The 17253-nt window shown below is 32.0% G+C and overlaps 1 protein-coding gene across 1 annotated transcript in view; it reads left to right on the forward strand.

The window, feature by feature from the left end:
- Positions 1–17253, forward strand: part of LOC105626456 (lachesin-like) — a 71821-nt gene that overhangs the window by 26913 nt on the left and 27655 nt on the right. Inside the window, exon 2 of the mRNA XM_012207757.1 lies at positions 15743–15909. Coding sequence (XP_012063147.1) covers positions 15743–15909 — 167 coding nt within the window. The remainder of the gene's footprint in view (positions 1–15742; positions 15910–17253) is intronic.

The following is a 17253-nucleotide window of genomic DNA, read 5'->3' on the forward strand; positions in this document are numbered from 1 at the left end:
TTTCGTTTCGTTCGTTTCTTTCTTCTTTAGTTCGTCTCTCTCTCGTTCGTCTACTCTCTACTACTCTCTCCTCTCCCCTCCCCCTCCCTCCTCCTCTCTCTCTCTCTCTCTCTCTCTCTCTCTCTCTCCTTCCCTCCCCCCTCTTCCTCGCTCTCTCTCAACATCTCACCCGAATTTTTCTTCTGCTTTTCTCGTTTTTTTTTTGACCACAAGTCATTTTATCATCACCACGTTAAAAACCGTTTCACGTACGTAAGCTTATATAATTGGATGACACGAGATTCGCACGACCGGATTAAATTTTAATCCCGCCCCATCGGTGGATTTCCGAAATTTCGTCGTATCGCGGCATCCATTATCATTTTCATGTGCGGGCGTAAAATGACTCGCAAAAATCTTCCGAGTTTATATTTAAAAATATATTTTCCATTTTTTTCTACGACTAATCCGCATGTCTCGATATCAACCAATGTATGAAAAAAAAAAATTATAAAAACATAGTCATAAAATAAAAAAATGTTTTTCAAGTCCATATTTTAGTAAATTTTATATTTTAAACGTTAAATCGCAAATTTAAATGTAGGAAAAAATAAGTCTATTATTTTTACTAGAATAGATAAACTCTATCCAAAGTATGTTATTCTAAAATGGGTTCTGCTCCAATTCGTAGTTCGTTTCAAGCATTAATTTCTTTTTTCATTCCGACACACTCCAAATTACGTCCTATCGATCGCTCTTGTCCCATTTTACATTTATTTGCCCGTATCAAACATCACCGCTCGTGAAATCAAAACGTCGAAAAAGACTATTGCTGTAAATGACACTCGGAAATTAACCAAGCGCCGTCCCGTTCTATTGCCCGTTAAATTAGCAACTTCAACAAATATTGTAGCTAACGGATTCTCTCCTGCCTCTTTGTCTTTTACTGCTATAAAATAATACAAAAGCGATTGCAAGAGTCATAAATTAATTCCCGTATTGCTGCACACTCATTCACAGACGATTGCGGAATCGTAATGAGTTTAACATTTTATGAACTTTTGTTGTATGATAATATATATGTCAAGAACATTGATTGTTACATCATGCAGGATATGTCAATAATATCTTCCATTTTTAAGTCAAACACTTTGAATGCACATTTATACATATATTCATGCATCATAATTGTTTGAAAAGAATCGACGATATAAAGCATAAAATATTATGCAGCACGTAAATACGATTAACAATCTATTAAATAGTGACAATTGTAACGACTTTTACAATTAGTCTAGTTTGTAAAACAGAAATTATTCATGTTTACAGATATGAAAATACAAAATTAATATTTCATCATTTAAATTTGCAAAACTTGCGTTTCCAACAGAAAATTTCTATTTTGATTAAAACTCCATTAAAGAATAAAGACCTCGCCGCGATACTCGCCGTAATTTAAACGAATATTTACAACCAAAGTCATACACTTGTCAACATGCTTCTATCTAGCGATAATGCGAGGCTTTAATTTAACGACCGTGGTCGTCAAGAGAAACGAAGCAATAATGCAATGGCACATTCTAAGAAACAAGTCGGATACAATCGTAGAAAGGAACTCGCGACCCAGTTACTTTATCTTCTTCGTTCTTGTTCGAGAAAACAAACTCTCCAGGTTTACTCTCTCTAGCGGAGCAATGTTAAATTGCAAGCACAGATATTCGTAAGTATTGACTCGAAACTGTTATGTTTAAATACTCTTCAACTTTTTAATCAATCCTATTTCACAAACTTGGCCACAAAGTTACGAGAAGGAACTTATAATATTGTATTATAATGTTTAAAGAAATGTACAAAAAAGTAAACATTTTAATCTATTTTAACAATTATATTTTTATGACATTTTCATTAAATCGTAAATATTAATTAATATAATATTGAATTAATTAATATATCTTTTAAATTTTTAAGAAAATTAAATTATAAAAAGGCACATACATAAAATACTAGAATAAACAATAAGTTTATATATCTATATAACTATACACACATTCCCATAAATTGGAAACATTTATAAGGCTCGTAATAAAAAATGATCTTACAGGAACGTGTTCCGTCAGTAAGTCACGCAACACTTTGCAGAATGGATACGAATGTGAATCGCGAGTGCACGAAAAATCGTCTGAGGAAGCAAAAAGTTTTATTCAGCGCCGGCACGAAAAGATTAAATGCGAACACACACCTCGGACTCCGAGGCCCGATCGCAAGAAACTAAACGAGAGTACATAGCAATAAAAGCGGAGGGCTAATTCTCAGTTAGGACCACAATGTTGAATACAGTTCAGTAAATTTGCCCATTTGCACCGACTTATTTCCTTTCGGTCGACAAGAGCACATCTCGTGCAGTTAAAGACGATCAATCATAGAGCTTGCCAAACATAATTATTGATTAATAGTCAATAACAACTGCGTTAAAATTTAATTACATTGTAATTATTTGTTACAATTCAATAGAATATTATTATAAAAGATAAATTAAATTTTGCTAAAAGACAATCGGAAGAATATAGTTTACAAAATGAATCTCAAGATATAAATATTAATCGAGCTCTCAAAAAATTAAAAAATACAATACAATACATGATTACAAGAGTATATACATAAGAGTATATACACAGTGCGGAAATTAGTGCGTGAATTTCTATATAATTAAAAAAATTTTACATAGGATATAAATGTACAATAATTGTCTATATTATTCGAATTATTCGTACGTTTCGATTTTCTTCAAACCATCATCAGCGAATCCATAAATACAGTAGATGTCTTGACAATGTTCTCATGATAATGTTGGAATTCCTATCTAAGTAAGACTGAGGAGATGAGCATTTCTCTACTTTCTGTAGGGTGGGGAATAGCCGTAAGTCCCTTTGTTAAAAAGCCAAGTGACTGTCCTCATTCTCTACAGATTACAATTCGTTATTCCAAATGTAGGAAGTCAAATTGTACAAAGAACGATAACAAAAAATATAAATTTAAATATTTAAATATAATATTTATATATAATATTTAGTTGCCACATTATACAATATAAAAATTTTTTGACATGTGTTATCCCAACGGGAGTCAGACAATTAATAAATTTTTGATTTGAAGTTATAAAAATAAATGGCAATTAAATTGATTTATAATGCGGCTAATTGACAGAAATATATCTTATCATTAAAATGTATGTACCATTCAATTACGAATTAAAAATAGTTCACAATGTTGCGTGAATTTCTGTTAAACAATGATGCTTGGACGGGACATTTTGATTCGGCGTTAAATTCGATCAAAAGAGAGCATGGCAAAACCGGCTCTGTTTCGCCTCAATCTCTCGGTCTTAATTGCGAAAATACACCGCGTTTAAACCCTCCCGATAGTAAGAAATCTGGAGGTGAAAACAACGCGGCAATAAACGCGACTCGACAGCAACGCGACTCGACGGTTGTAGCTCACGAGGAGTGCTTAAATTTATCTTTTTCTTCTCGACTTGCCGCGAAATAAAAATTCGGAATTTCATTTTTAAAAACAATAAAAGAACAATAATCTTTGAATTGTAAGAATTTAATTAATTAATTTCTTGTACAAATTTCTGAAAACATTTTTAATTATTCGTTTCATCTTAATATAAATATTTTGGGAACTAATCATGATAATTTGAAACTAGGTTGTTGCAAGTTGCGGCTAGTACACATCATCGAATCTTCTCATCGAGAATCTCGATATTTGAAGTTACTCGGTCCTGAATTTTGACGCGATGCTATCTCGAAACCTATGCGTCCCGAAGGGTCGAATGCGAGCTCGCAAGGGAGACGACATTAAGCCTGAAAAGAGACCTTTACGACGCCTAGGTATCCTATGCCCGTCCATTATTCCACGACTTTCCAGTCGCGCCACAGATAATCGCGTTAACAATTACGTGCCAGCTCCGGTGCGAGTTATCTAAATTGATTAGGGAAGTAATTGCATTTGCCCTCGGGTCTCCGCGACGAATTAAGGAAAGATAAGGGAGAGAGGAAAGGGGGAACGGGAACAATTGCGTTTTCGTAAGTATCCGCGATGTGCGCATGCATATCGTACGAATTCATAATTTGCGCTTGAAAATGACACCAATCGTCCTAATCGCGTTAATTCTTATTCGACTAATTTCTTTTTATGAATATAATAAATGTGTGTGTCATAAAAATTTGAACATCATCATGCTTTATGATGCATTGCGATATACTTCATCCCCATTCATTGAAGTTGCATTCCATCGCGACACTTTAGATGGATATTTTCGAATGGATGATATCGTCGTGAGAGCTGAAGAATTTCGTCATTTATCGTTTTGTGATTATAATCTCTCGCCGATATAGGAAGGTTTTGATATCGCAAGAGAGAAGATTATTCTTTGATTTGAGAGAGGCATATAAGAGGAATAAAGTGAAAAAAGAGGGAGGAAAAGAAGAAAGGAAGCGATAGAAAGACAAAGAGAGGAAGAGAGAGAGACAGAGAGTACGAGAAAGAGACTTCCGAGATAAGATAGGTAGATGCAGCGTAAGATATTCCGTACGAAGTACGAGCCCGAGTGAGTTCCTTATCCGCAGCGTCGCGGGATGAGAAAGAAATCTTTAAAGCGCACTTTGATTCATAGGCGACCGCCCCGGCAGTGAGGGACAGAACGTGACCTGGCATTAAGTGTCCCATAAAATATTGCGCTCATGTAAATATCCTCGTAAAATTCAGCGGGCAATGTGGCAGCGACGGTTGCCGCTTCCCTCAACTCGTGCTCGTGCCATGCCGTCGCGTCGGCACATCACACTGCGATATTCTAGATATTTACCCCCTTTTGCCGTCTCGTGCCCTCTCTCCCTATTCGTCTCTGCAAATTCAAATTCGACACGCAACCCTTTCTTCTCGCACCCATCTAAGGACGTGTATACGAGGGCTGCGCGAAGAAGATGAAATGTCTTGGATGAGAGAAAAGCTTACCGAGAGATTTGACTCGAAATTTTGCTTCCAAATCCGGTGTAGAGAAAGAGCTCTCTTTGAGAAATTTGTCGCGAATGCGGTAAGCAACAGGAAGGTAAATCTCAGCAGAAGATAAAAATTGTAAGAACGCGCATTTAGTTCGCATAAGAAACGAATGGAGGAACACATTTTGACAAGATTGCTGTTTTAGTCAGTGAATAGCAAATCGACAGATATCTTTCCCTAATTCATGTCACAAGCATGTAGTTAATAATGTAAATAAAGTCGGCCACACACGTTCAAGTAAACTTGTTAAGTATGCATGCGCAATCCGCATATATATATATATATGTATACAAGTTCATTGAAGCGTGTGTGTGACAAAACTGCACAATATTGAGATAAACTTGTATATATATATATATATAGTCTTGTATGCCAACTTGATAATAATAATGAAATTAAATTAAAAAACTAATGAGTTATAAACTCCTTTAATTGATACAGCAAATAATAATAAAAAAACTTAATAAATAAAAATATTTTATAAATTTACTTAAAATGTATGCCTAATATTAATTACAAAAAATAGATATATTCATTCTGTTTCTGTTTTTACAAAAATATATTAACTTCATTAATTTCAACAAAGCGCTCTATATGTCCAAGAAAGAAGTTATTAGGTGGCAGAGGTTTTAATCGAACATGTCAAACATAATTCAGTTCATGTTACGACGCGACGCTGCGTGTCGCGATATCCGATGTTAGTATTACGGACGCTATAAACTCAGTCGATTCGCCACACAATTCTTTTCCTCGTCGTAAAAGCGCTTGAGATACTGCTTTTTCGAATAACCTCGTAGAGCGCAGTAAACTTCTCGCCTTTGTGTCATACATGATGGAAGCAACATGAAACATAACGGCGAACGGAACGATTGATGAATTAAAGAAAACGTACCTGCGATTCATCACAAAAAATAAAAGAAATCAAAACTTGTTGGCACACAAGATAAATTCTGTGTTCTGTTTCGTTTATGTATTTATGGCGAAAAAAACAATGGAAAAGTTACCGTAAAATATCTCTTCTAATAATATGAATATTTTTTTTTTCATTTAAATTAAGCATTTCATAATTTTTTACATCAATGTTCTTTAGCTTGAGAGAGTATATACAAGTGACGTATTATTAAAGTTAAAGAAAAATTTCTATTATATACAACATATTATTTTGAATAATAACAGGAATTTGTTATAATGAAACGATTGAAATTAGATCAGATTATATGTATGTAGGGATGAGGTACGTTGGTTCATATTTCAGGAAAGCTTAGCTTGACTTATTATTATCGTGCATATGAACATTCAGTATTTACAATTTAACTCTAACAAAACACTTTATATATTTTCATATTACAGTAAAATAGTTCACATTTATTTCTCTGCGACATTTTATTATTCAATTATTACAAAATAACTTTAAGAGATATATCTTCAGTTACAATTTAACTCTGACAAAACACTTTATATATGTTCATATTACAGTAAACTGCAACTGAAATAGTTCACATTTTCTATTCAATGACATTTTGTTATTCAATTATTATACAAAATAACTTTAAAAGATATAATCTATACTAAGAAATATATATCTGCGGTCTATTTTATATTTCAATTGTGATTTCATGGATTTTTCATATAGACCGTAATCAATTTACCTCACTATCGGGACAAGTTAGCTATGCAATGTAGCGTATTAGTATGTCACTTACAAAGAAACTATACAGTGTATGAAATCGTTCTTAATATGAAAACGTAAAGATGTCTATCATATTAGTACATTTTAATTATAATTATTTGTTTAAAAAACCAAATATCAAAAATTATGCCAATGAGCTCCGATTTCTCCTACATGAAAACGTGTCATATCAATATATCATTTCAATATATCTAAATATAATCAAACAAGCAGTTGTTAAAATTTTAATCGTAATGATTATATCTTTATCATAATCTATTACTCTTAATGTGACTTCTATAAGATTTTATAATAATACATATTTTGCAAAAATTTTCTAATGTATGTGGGAACATACTTTGGTATATTCACATTAAACCACAAAATCAAATTTATTATTAATTCAGCGGCCGCTTTCAGAAAACTCCCGACATATACACTGAATGCACATGCATCAGAACGCTCGAGAGTCGCTGTCAACTCGACTTCTAATTTTTTTCTACACAAATATGGAATTATTCTTCGTAGTAACTAAATACATATGAATAACAGAACGCATTTCCGTATTTCCATAATTACGACAGGCATTTTCAATTGAAGCCACTTAAAAGCTTATTTCTATGAATAAAAAGTCAATCCGCTTATATCGCAGATTTAATAAATAAAACTAGACAATATTAGAGGAAAATTGCCGATACCATGGTAATAATTTTTTTTTGGAAGATTTTTCCCGTAAATACAGAATTGTCTTCAATAGGGCTGTTTGATCTATATAGAAATTAAGTTAGTTTATGGACCGTTTTACAGATAAGTATACAAAAGAGAAGGGGGGGGGGGGTTTACATTGCACTATTTTATATTCAAAACTATATTAGAAGAAAAATAAAAAAGAGAAAAATATAAGTAAAACAGATTCAGGAAACTAGGAATATATATAAAAACAATAATGTAATATTATCAATATCCATTATTATTTGAATTGTGCAATTTAAAGAAGAAATTTTATTTTCGTATTTGTAGAATTCGTTTTTTGATTTTATATAAAAACAAGCCACAAATATATAAATTATGAATTTTTAATTAAATTATTAAATCATTTAAGTAGTTCGTGTTTTTATCAATATTAATAAAGTATAATTTTTAATTTCCGAAAAATAAGGAAATATCTCTTCAAGAAATTTATGTATCAGTATAATATTTTTTCTCAATTCTTTTGATACTTAAATTTATATGGCATTCCATTATGTATTAAATTATGAATAATTTTACACATTATGAATAATTTTTTATCTTATATATAAATTTAGGTGTAATATTTTGATTCAATATAATTTTATTTTTTTAATTTAAGACTTAAATTTAAGTTTCAAGATTTAAATTTAAGTTTCCTTAGAACGCTCCATACGATCGATTTGTCAACGACGCCCAGTTACCGAACTTTTTGATGGCAGCACACTCTGCGAGATACATTTGTTATAACACTCAAAACTTTTACTTGCACTGTACGCGCGCAGACTTAACTCAGTGGATTATCGCGGCCACGATCGATCGAGATTCTATATAGTATGTATCTAGAAAGCCACGTGCTCTCAGTTAATTACAGATTTCTTAATGAATAACTAATGAATAACTATGACTTCGACAAAGTTAAACTTACGCGCTGTCCGTCATTATTACTTGTGGTCATTAATTTTTTAATTTGCAATATTAAATATCTTTGATTTAAACGCCTTAGATTAAAACTTTGTGAGAGTAAAACTTCATGAAATGAAACTCTATGAAAATCCGCAACTGAGAGAAAATAAGACTTCTGATAAATTCTGTACATCCTCTCATATCTGTCACGTCGCGCAATTTTGACGCATATGTGTGCATCGCGTGCAAACGTCATCCATTCTCGTCGGGTATATGAAACTTCTGGCATGCAAAAGATTTCCGTATGTCAGTGTTGTATTTACAATAGCATGAATCCGAAAAAACATCACGATATAGATCCTTAACGCTACATGTAACGAGATATGCAAATAAAGTGGCTTAATCGTATTTAGTTGATTCTGTCACAAATTCAATTCTGTTCAACAAAATCAATTAAATACAAACTCTGACTCTTTGTAGAACATTTCCTCTTTTCCCTCTATCAAACTCAATCCTATTCAACTCAACTGTAATCCTTCAGCCGTGAGCGTAGATAGCGCATTTTTATCGCAACGCTTCGATATGTCGTCATCGTCGTTGTCGGCATTGGTAACGGACAAGCTCGAAATGCGTGCAAAATGCGAACGCTCTCTTCGTGAGTTTATAGGAAAAATTTTCGTAAGGAAACTTCTTAATTGAGTGGGAATATGCTACGCGATGCACTTCGTACTTTTTGCATTTTTCCGGCCTCGCATTTTCCATACTTCGCGTCTTCCGCAAAAGTGCAACGCGAATAGTTGGAAGCTCGTAACTCCGTGAGATGCATTCTCGCCATCGATACAGCGAAGTGAAGTATTGCGAGATGGAAATTATAGATTTCCTGAGAATCGATCGTAGAGAATCGTATAATTTTAAATTAAAAAGTATTTTTATATTCTTACGGAATATATCATTATCGATCACATGTACTGTATAATACAATATATAATATAGATTTTTTTTTAATCTAGACGTTTTCCAATCACCTCTCATCTCGCAAGCACAAGAAAGATCTGTAAACGCTCTAATTGCACAATAAAAGTGCTGACAGAGCGTAAACAAAAATTTGCATTTGGTTGCACGAGTCGTTGCTTTATGCGCGATGGAAGATAAACGAACATTACACGTTCGGGACTTTGCACTGCGCTTCGTAGGATAGCGCGATGGTTTTATTGTAAAGGTAGATGGATTAAGTGGCATTACTTTACACTGTCCTTTGTAGCCGAGGACAATTTATGCGAGACCGTTGCTTCGCATAAAGTGCAAGCGTTTCGGCACGGCGTTCCTTTTACTAATCTAATTACTTTATGTATACGCGTGTGTGTATTCTCTTTTGCGCAATAAATCAATGGATAATTGTGCATGTTTTAAGATATTAAATATTATTACTGATGTTATTCTGTCATATTTTAAGAGAGCATGGATACGTGAAATATTAACTCATTTATCTGTAATGTGTCTTTATGTTTTAATTTAATACATACATTTGCATCTATAATGTATTATAGATCTTATATGGCAAATAACTGTTTGACAAACAATTTTTACAAATTCATGATCTCAAATTGAAATAAAATATGATTTGTCATTTACCGATACGTGGTGCAGCAGCAACATAAAGTACGCGTTGAACTGTAAAATATGTACAAATTATAGCGCGCCTCTAATAATTAATATTTCAAATAATTATCATTCGCATAAAATAATTGTAAATAATTGATTTGCAAATGAAATAGATTACTTATCTCGTGATTGCTCCGCTGTTTCCCGATATCTCCTTAAAACTCTTCTTCTTCCTCTTTTGTTTCATTATTTTTTTTCTTTATTTTTTTCATAGCACTCATATAACACAAACTCACAAAAATATGATTAATTATGACCACGCATCTGCTCATAATTAGAATACTTTCACCGTAATACTGCGTAATACGATTAATAAAGTCAATTAAATAACTAATTAAAACACAAGGGATTTTATGAAAATAAACAATCAAATGCATCTCCTATATTGCAAATACATTTTGAGATCTCACGAAATACTAGAAATTAATATATTAAATATTATTAATATTTGTATTAATGAGTTGTAAATTATTGTGTATATTGTTAATATATGTATTAAAACGGTACAATATAAATCACGATTTTTCGCTATTTGAATTATTTGTTCTGATTTATAATTTATTGTATGATATTTTACACTTTTCAAAACACAAAAATTAAAAGCCATATCTCAATTCAAAGAGCGATGCAAGAATTATATTTAATTAAATATCTTTAAGAAAATTGTTATTATAAATAATAGTTTAAAATTTTTATTCCTTATCATTTCTGCTTTAAATGAATAATAAACTGTAAAATATTTATTCCAATAAATCGCCTCCATACATTTAGGAGATATTTATCAATTAAAAGTAAGTCAATTTTGTGTGTGTGTGTGTGTGTGTGTGTGTGTGTGATCACGAGTTATTGATTGTTAATTATTAATAATTATTAATAATTATTCGCGGACAATAATCGTGTAATGTTTGTAATAGCACATTTTTTGCGCCGTAAAAATCGAGACTTCAATATCATATATCAGATAGATACCTATAAAACAGCTATAAAGAGTAAAACAAATTATCCCTAATTATTAATAGAGAATTATCAGGCTTGATGTCTTTATTAGTACTTGCTATGATCGCGTCTTAAAAGATAATAAACATGAAAGAGAATTGCCCGCTCAAGTCTCATCATACAAATGATACATATACTTGGCTTTGCGTACGTGTAATATGTGTCATAACAACGCAAACACCAAGATCCCAACCGGAGTTTCAGAAGTTTAATGTAGAAAATAAATTTCATTGTATATTTCGTTTCTTGTAATTTAAACTAGTTATGACAAACGAACTGTTATACACGTTACACAGTAAACTCAACATATATTAAAATAACAAGATTAAAGTTATCTTCTTACAAAAAAAGAAATGTATGCGATATTAACGTTTTTTTTCGGATTAATCTTTTTTTCAAATTTTTTAACGAATAAAGTAAAATATAAAGCAATTTTAATGAAATAGGATAATGAGAGATTAAATTATCATTAAAAATTATCATTAAAAATATTTGAAAAAATAATGTATAATAATAAATTAATTTTCATTTTCGAATCAAAACAAAATTGACGCCATTAACGTTATTATATTTTAAAATTACATTTAATTAATCGTTTTAGATATTATTAGTGTTATTAAAATCAATTGTACAAATTTTTATATTAAAATAAAAAAAGAATTATAATAATTGCAATGTTCTAGAAATCAATATATATTATTTATATATAAGAAATTGTATTATATCAAAATTTTGTTATGTATGTCTTGAAATTTATATACTGATTTTTCAATATATTTTTATTAATAAAAAATTTAAGATTCCAATTAATATCCAGAGAATTAAAATCGCTAAAACTCCGCTATAATCACCTTCTTATGTTACGTTAATATTTTAAATATAACATTATATTTTTTATATTTTGCATCTGTGTCAAAATATAAGATACAAAAAATTAATAACATAATTTATAAAATAGAAAAAAAATATTTTTTGCATATAAATTGACATTAGATATCATAAATATTATAATAAATAAAAATATGAAATTTGAATATTTCAATTTTAAAATAAAAGAGAGAGAAAGAAAACTTTTCATTAAACATATTCAGAAATGGCGTCATAATATTTATTGGTAATGGCATGTCAGTAAATTCTGTTTGTTTCAATTTATTCAGTCATTGACATGTTTAGCGAACAGAAATTTCGCAATATATTTTACAAATGGCTTACTTAGTGTTTATGTATATACATCACTCTTTAAATAACTCGTAAAATTCAGTCAACAAAATTGCCGACTTCTCGCGGCATGCCGCGATATGTCCTACATCTTCGTCACATACCGCGACCGTAAAATTCAACTTCCTCTCATCTTCTGAAGGAAAAGCTATTTTCCTTAGAGCGTGGCATCTCACGTTGTCGCAATTGCGATAAATTATAGCGCACATATCTGCGTAACCAATTATATTAGCGTCGCAATGCAGTGGCAATGCAAATAGTTCGCGATAGTTTATAGGAAGAGCATTTTATTCACTGGAGTATTTCAATGGTCGGTTTTCAACAGCCACGGAAACAAATATCTGTTTCGCATTTTGCTAACGAGCTATCGTTTTATACAGAATGAAATATCATGTTTTAAATTTTTTTTAAAAGTACGTTAATTTATGATTTATAAACGATTGCCGATAATATCGAGAAATAACATTTTTAATCGACTGACCTTTTAAAGTGGCATATTGATTTAAATAGAAAGCAATATATTTATTGATAACTGTCCGCATTGCTGCTTTGTAACTGTCACGCATTTATAAAAATTGATAGATACCTATAATATCTTGTGTTATGAAGGGAAGATAATTTTTCTATAGGATACTGCAGTATTACGCATTGTAAAGATGTCGAAGCATTTCCGAAGCGCGAAGATCGCGGAACCATTTTTAGTCGCGTCTGTCATCGCGGGAATGTCAGATAAATCGATCAGCGGCTTTCATAAAACGCGTTTTTCCTACCTTCCATTTGGCCTCATAAAATTCACATAACCGAGTTACATTAGATGATACTAGCTACTATTGCTACTGCTGCTGCTGCCAGCCGCGAATTTAAATTCAATACGCAGAAGTTCTTCTCGCGCTAGAGGCGGGCGAACTTTTCTCGTAAGTCAGTTTCTTTGTATCGTTCACCAGACACGAGCATCATATTGAATCTCTCTTTGTCTCGAAGTACCTCTTCCGCATCGCAATTGCAATTACATAATGGCCATATGATACATTACAATGTGTAATATTTTCTTTTGCAAACCGAACAAAGGCTGCAGGCGCTCTACATAAAAAAATAAAACTATATTAAAATATATTAAATATAATACATAATACGTAAAAATGTAGTACCAATCACAAGAGAGTGAATGTCATGATTATAATGTCATGATTATAATGTTTTCAAATATTATACCTTCGAAATATCTTTATACAGAGAGAGATCGGTTTTGAGGATCTAGATATTTAGGTAAATATAGATCTGAAAATTTATTGGAAAATTTATTGGAGCAAAATAATTATGTACGAATCTCAGGCATGATGCAGTAATGCTGCAAAAAGTTTTGACATTCTAATAACCAGTTTGAGCGTTTTTTATATAATTATTTTTATAGCCTAATAAAATTATTTTCAGATCTGTATCTAGTTAAATTTTTAGATACTTTGGCAAAATTGTTCTTCCATGTATTTTCTTGATAAACATTAAATATTATAATAATAAAATGGGATACTACGACAATTACGTTTATCGCTTATAAAGCTTTATTTTTTAACAACTTAAAACTATGTAAAGTACGTTTTTATATTGATTGAAATATCGGTTCACAAGAAAGATCACATAGATTGAAGCTATAGTTATTAAATCGCGGAATGCTACGATAAAATGTGCAAATTCGTTCACAAAGGTAAGTGTTAAAAGTAACAGGAATTCAGTTTCCAATATTAAATCCTGCTATAGCAGTGATTGTCCGACCACGGCGAGAAAAAATATAGTCGATAGAATTTCCATCACATAGCTTACCAATTTCCTGTATTGCCTTCACTACTGTCGCAATTTGGAAATTCTCGAATCTTACTGCATGAGATATTATATTGTTATATTTGTTTACATGAATAAAACACGTTCACGATTAAATACGTATTATATATTATTTATTTGATAGTTAATAATGTACTAATTGTGCAACAAAACATTATAAAATTATCAAAATAAATATATACATAATTTATATGTATATATTTATTAATATTACGTATTTGTAACAGCAGGCTATTAATATTTAATCCTAAATGAAAATAATAGATGATAAAACATATCTACTTTTGTTACTACGGTTAATAGAAAAGTGTATCTTTACGCCACATATTGAAGTAAAAATATAGATCTTGTAGGCAGAAAATATTAAAAAAAAGAATGACATACTATTTCACACCAAACGAGCGACATTTCCGGCAATTTCACTGTATCGTTTATTTGCAAAATATAGGTTCCGAGATAAAGTTCGCCGGGAAACTATTTCACGAGCGACAGGTGTTAATTCCACGTTGATTACTTTTACATCGTAAACCGGCTAAATGTTGTCGATTCGGATTGTTACAGCCTGCGAAATACATGCACCGCAATGGGATCCCATTAACAAACTATTTAAATTCCACAAATTAATTTAGTCCCGCCGCTGAATATGTTAACAGTGATTTCTATATATGTGGAGTATATAGAGATATGCTTGAGCTCTTAAATTTCTCTCAAACGAGTTATTTTATCACTGCTAATATCATATCTTTTTATCATTTCATTATCGCTACATTGTGCGCAAATATTGTTACGTTAATAAAATAATGCAGGTAACAACAATACTGAGACAAATATATTTTTAGAATTTATAGACATCTCGGAAATGTGAGAAAATTGCTTGGAATGTTTCGTCGCTGACTCGTTTATCACTTTTGAGCATTTCGCAAAAAATCCACCGGTACTTAGGCATTCGCGCATAGTGCACGATAGTTTCTGTTATGAGATAGCTGGATGCCCATAACGCCAAACTTTCTACAAAGGCCCGTTTTTTTCCATGAATATATAACACGACATAAAATATCCTGCATATCCAGTGCGTATCGTGGTAAAAGCCTCGGGATATTTTTACGAAACTACTGCGACTTTCCAATTTATTCTGACAAAAATTGACTAACCGATCTTAATATGCAATATGTTTAAATGATACTTAAATAAAACTCACAACGTTCTTTTTTAAATATAAATATTATGTTAAACACCTTTTCTCCTCCGATTATCTCTAATCTATCTAATAAACTCTTAAATTTTAAAGGAGAGGGGACGGTGCTGGAAGGAAAAATATAATTGTTTTTATAGCAATTAAGTTGTTAATCATGTATTTTGACAATTTAATTCGATACAAACTAAATTTACATCGCAAACAATATCTATATTTAAAGAAACAAAGAGCTAAAAAAATATTAATTTTTTAGTAAAATATATAATAAAACCGTCTCATTTATCTTTAAAATGATTCCTTAACAGCACAATTGCAAACGCTAAAGACAACTATATTTTTCGATCTGTCACCGTGACATCCTTAAATCTTAGAATCAATACTTTCTTTCTAAAGAATTATTTGCTCAAGCGAAACTTCCAACGATAAAGCAGAATGAAATGGAGAATGAGAATCGTATTGAATTAGCGCGCGATTATTATTGTTTGTTTCAGTGACGGGGCTAGAGCCAGACTTCGCTTACCCGCTGGAGAACGTAACGATCCCGCAAGGTCGAGACGCTACCTTCACCTGCGTGGTGAACAACCTCGGTGGATACCGGGTGAGTCCTTCCTCCTCCGCGAGCGGAGATCACTCTGGCAACGTCAAGGGTAACGCCCGGGTAACTATTTTACCATTAACCTGTGTCCGCCTGTAATGGACTACTACCTTATCTACTACTACCTACTACTACTAACTCTACTACTGTCACTACTACTACTACTGCACTATACTACCTATATGCGCGCGTGCCTGCACTTCACAGCACTGCATTTAACTGCACTACCGCCAGCTATGAAAAATGAGAAATATATATATATATATATATAAAGTATATATACTACCACAGTCGCCAGAGCAGCCACCATCACTAACCATCTCTCTGTACGACATCCATTTTCATCTATCAGTCCGTATACAGGCACTGCTCGACTACGACGCAGCAACCGAAGTTTCATAGTCTCTTCACGTTCCTCCTGTCTCATTCTCTTCGTTCACTTCGTCTGAGAAATACCGACAATTCACACCGAAGAGAGAGAGAAAGAAAGAGAGAGAGAGAGAAAGAGAAAGGATTCTTTCATGCGAAATTATTCACTAAATGGTTAATGATCGCGCCTTCACGCGTTGAAAGAATGCGTATTGTTATTCGCGTTATTATAACCAATAATTATATACATCTAATCTTTATTAAACAAGATGCATCGTAATAATGGCTTCCCCGTTTTGTTCGCGTCGTTGGATTATGCATCGCGAGTTGCCGCAACTAAAATGTTGGAGCTGTAGTTATCGCGAAATACGCTCGCGTTTCATATTTTAAGATGGCATCTTCTTCCTAATGTTCTAGAGTGATTTGAAACGCAAAGTAGATCGAACGTTTATCGAGATCGGTGTTATCAATATTAACGCGTCGCGTAGCCAAGATGAAATTTATTCGGATCGATCTATCGATCTCCACCTTTGTCCTTTCTCTGAAAAGAATTCGAATCGCGAGAGGATGAATGGATACAAAAAAGCCGATCTATCGTTGCAGCTATTGTTTTTTTTTTGACAATGGCTTTCGGGCACATTGCCCACTCCTATTTCCATGGAGTCATGCTTTCCAAAAGACCACGTCCAATATTACTGGCGCAAAAATTTCTTCGGTTTCTCCCAGTGGACGTCCGAGATAAGATCACAAGCAGTGTGCATTGATTTTATTAAAATATATATATATATGTTAAAATATTTATTATTACTTAGAATTTATTTCAACGCAGAAAATTGATGTTTGAGTAGTTCTCTCACATTTAATTTTCTGTTTACCAACAGTCAGGAAGTTTCAAAAAATTGGAAAATCATTTTCGTAAAAATAATAACACACATTAATTTTTTTCAGTTGAATATAATTATCAATTTTATCAAGTGTCGATAAAATAATTTAATAAAGTTATCGCAGCAAAAACTTTAAATTGGATAACGAAATGTA

This window comes from Atta cephalotes (assembly GCF_000143395.1).
Source record: "Atta cephalotes unplaced genomic scaffold scaffold00005, whole genome shotgun sequence".
NCBI lineage: Eukaryota > Metazoa > Arthropoda > Insecta > Hymenoptera > Formicidae > Atta > Atta cephalotes.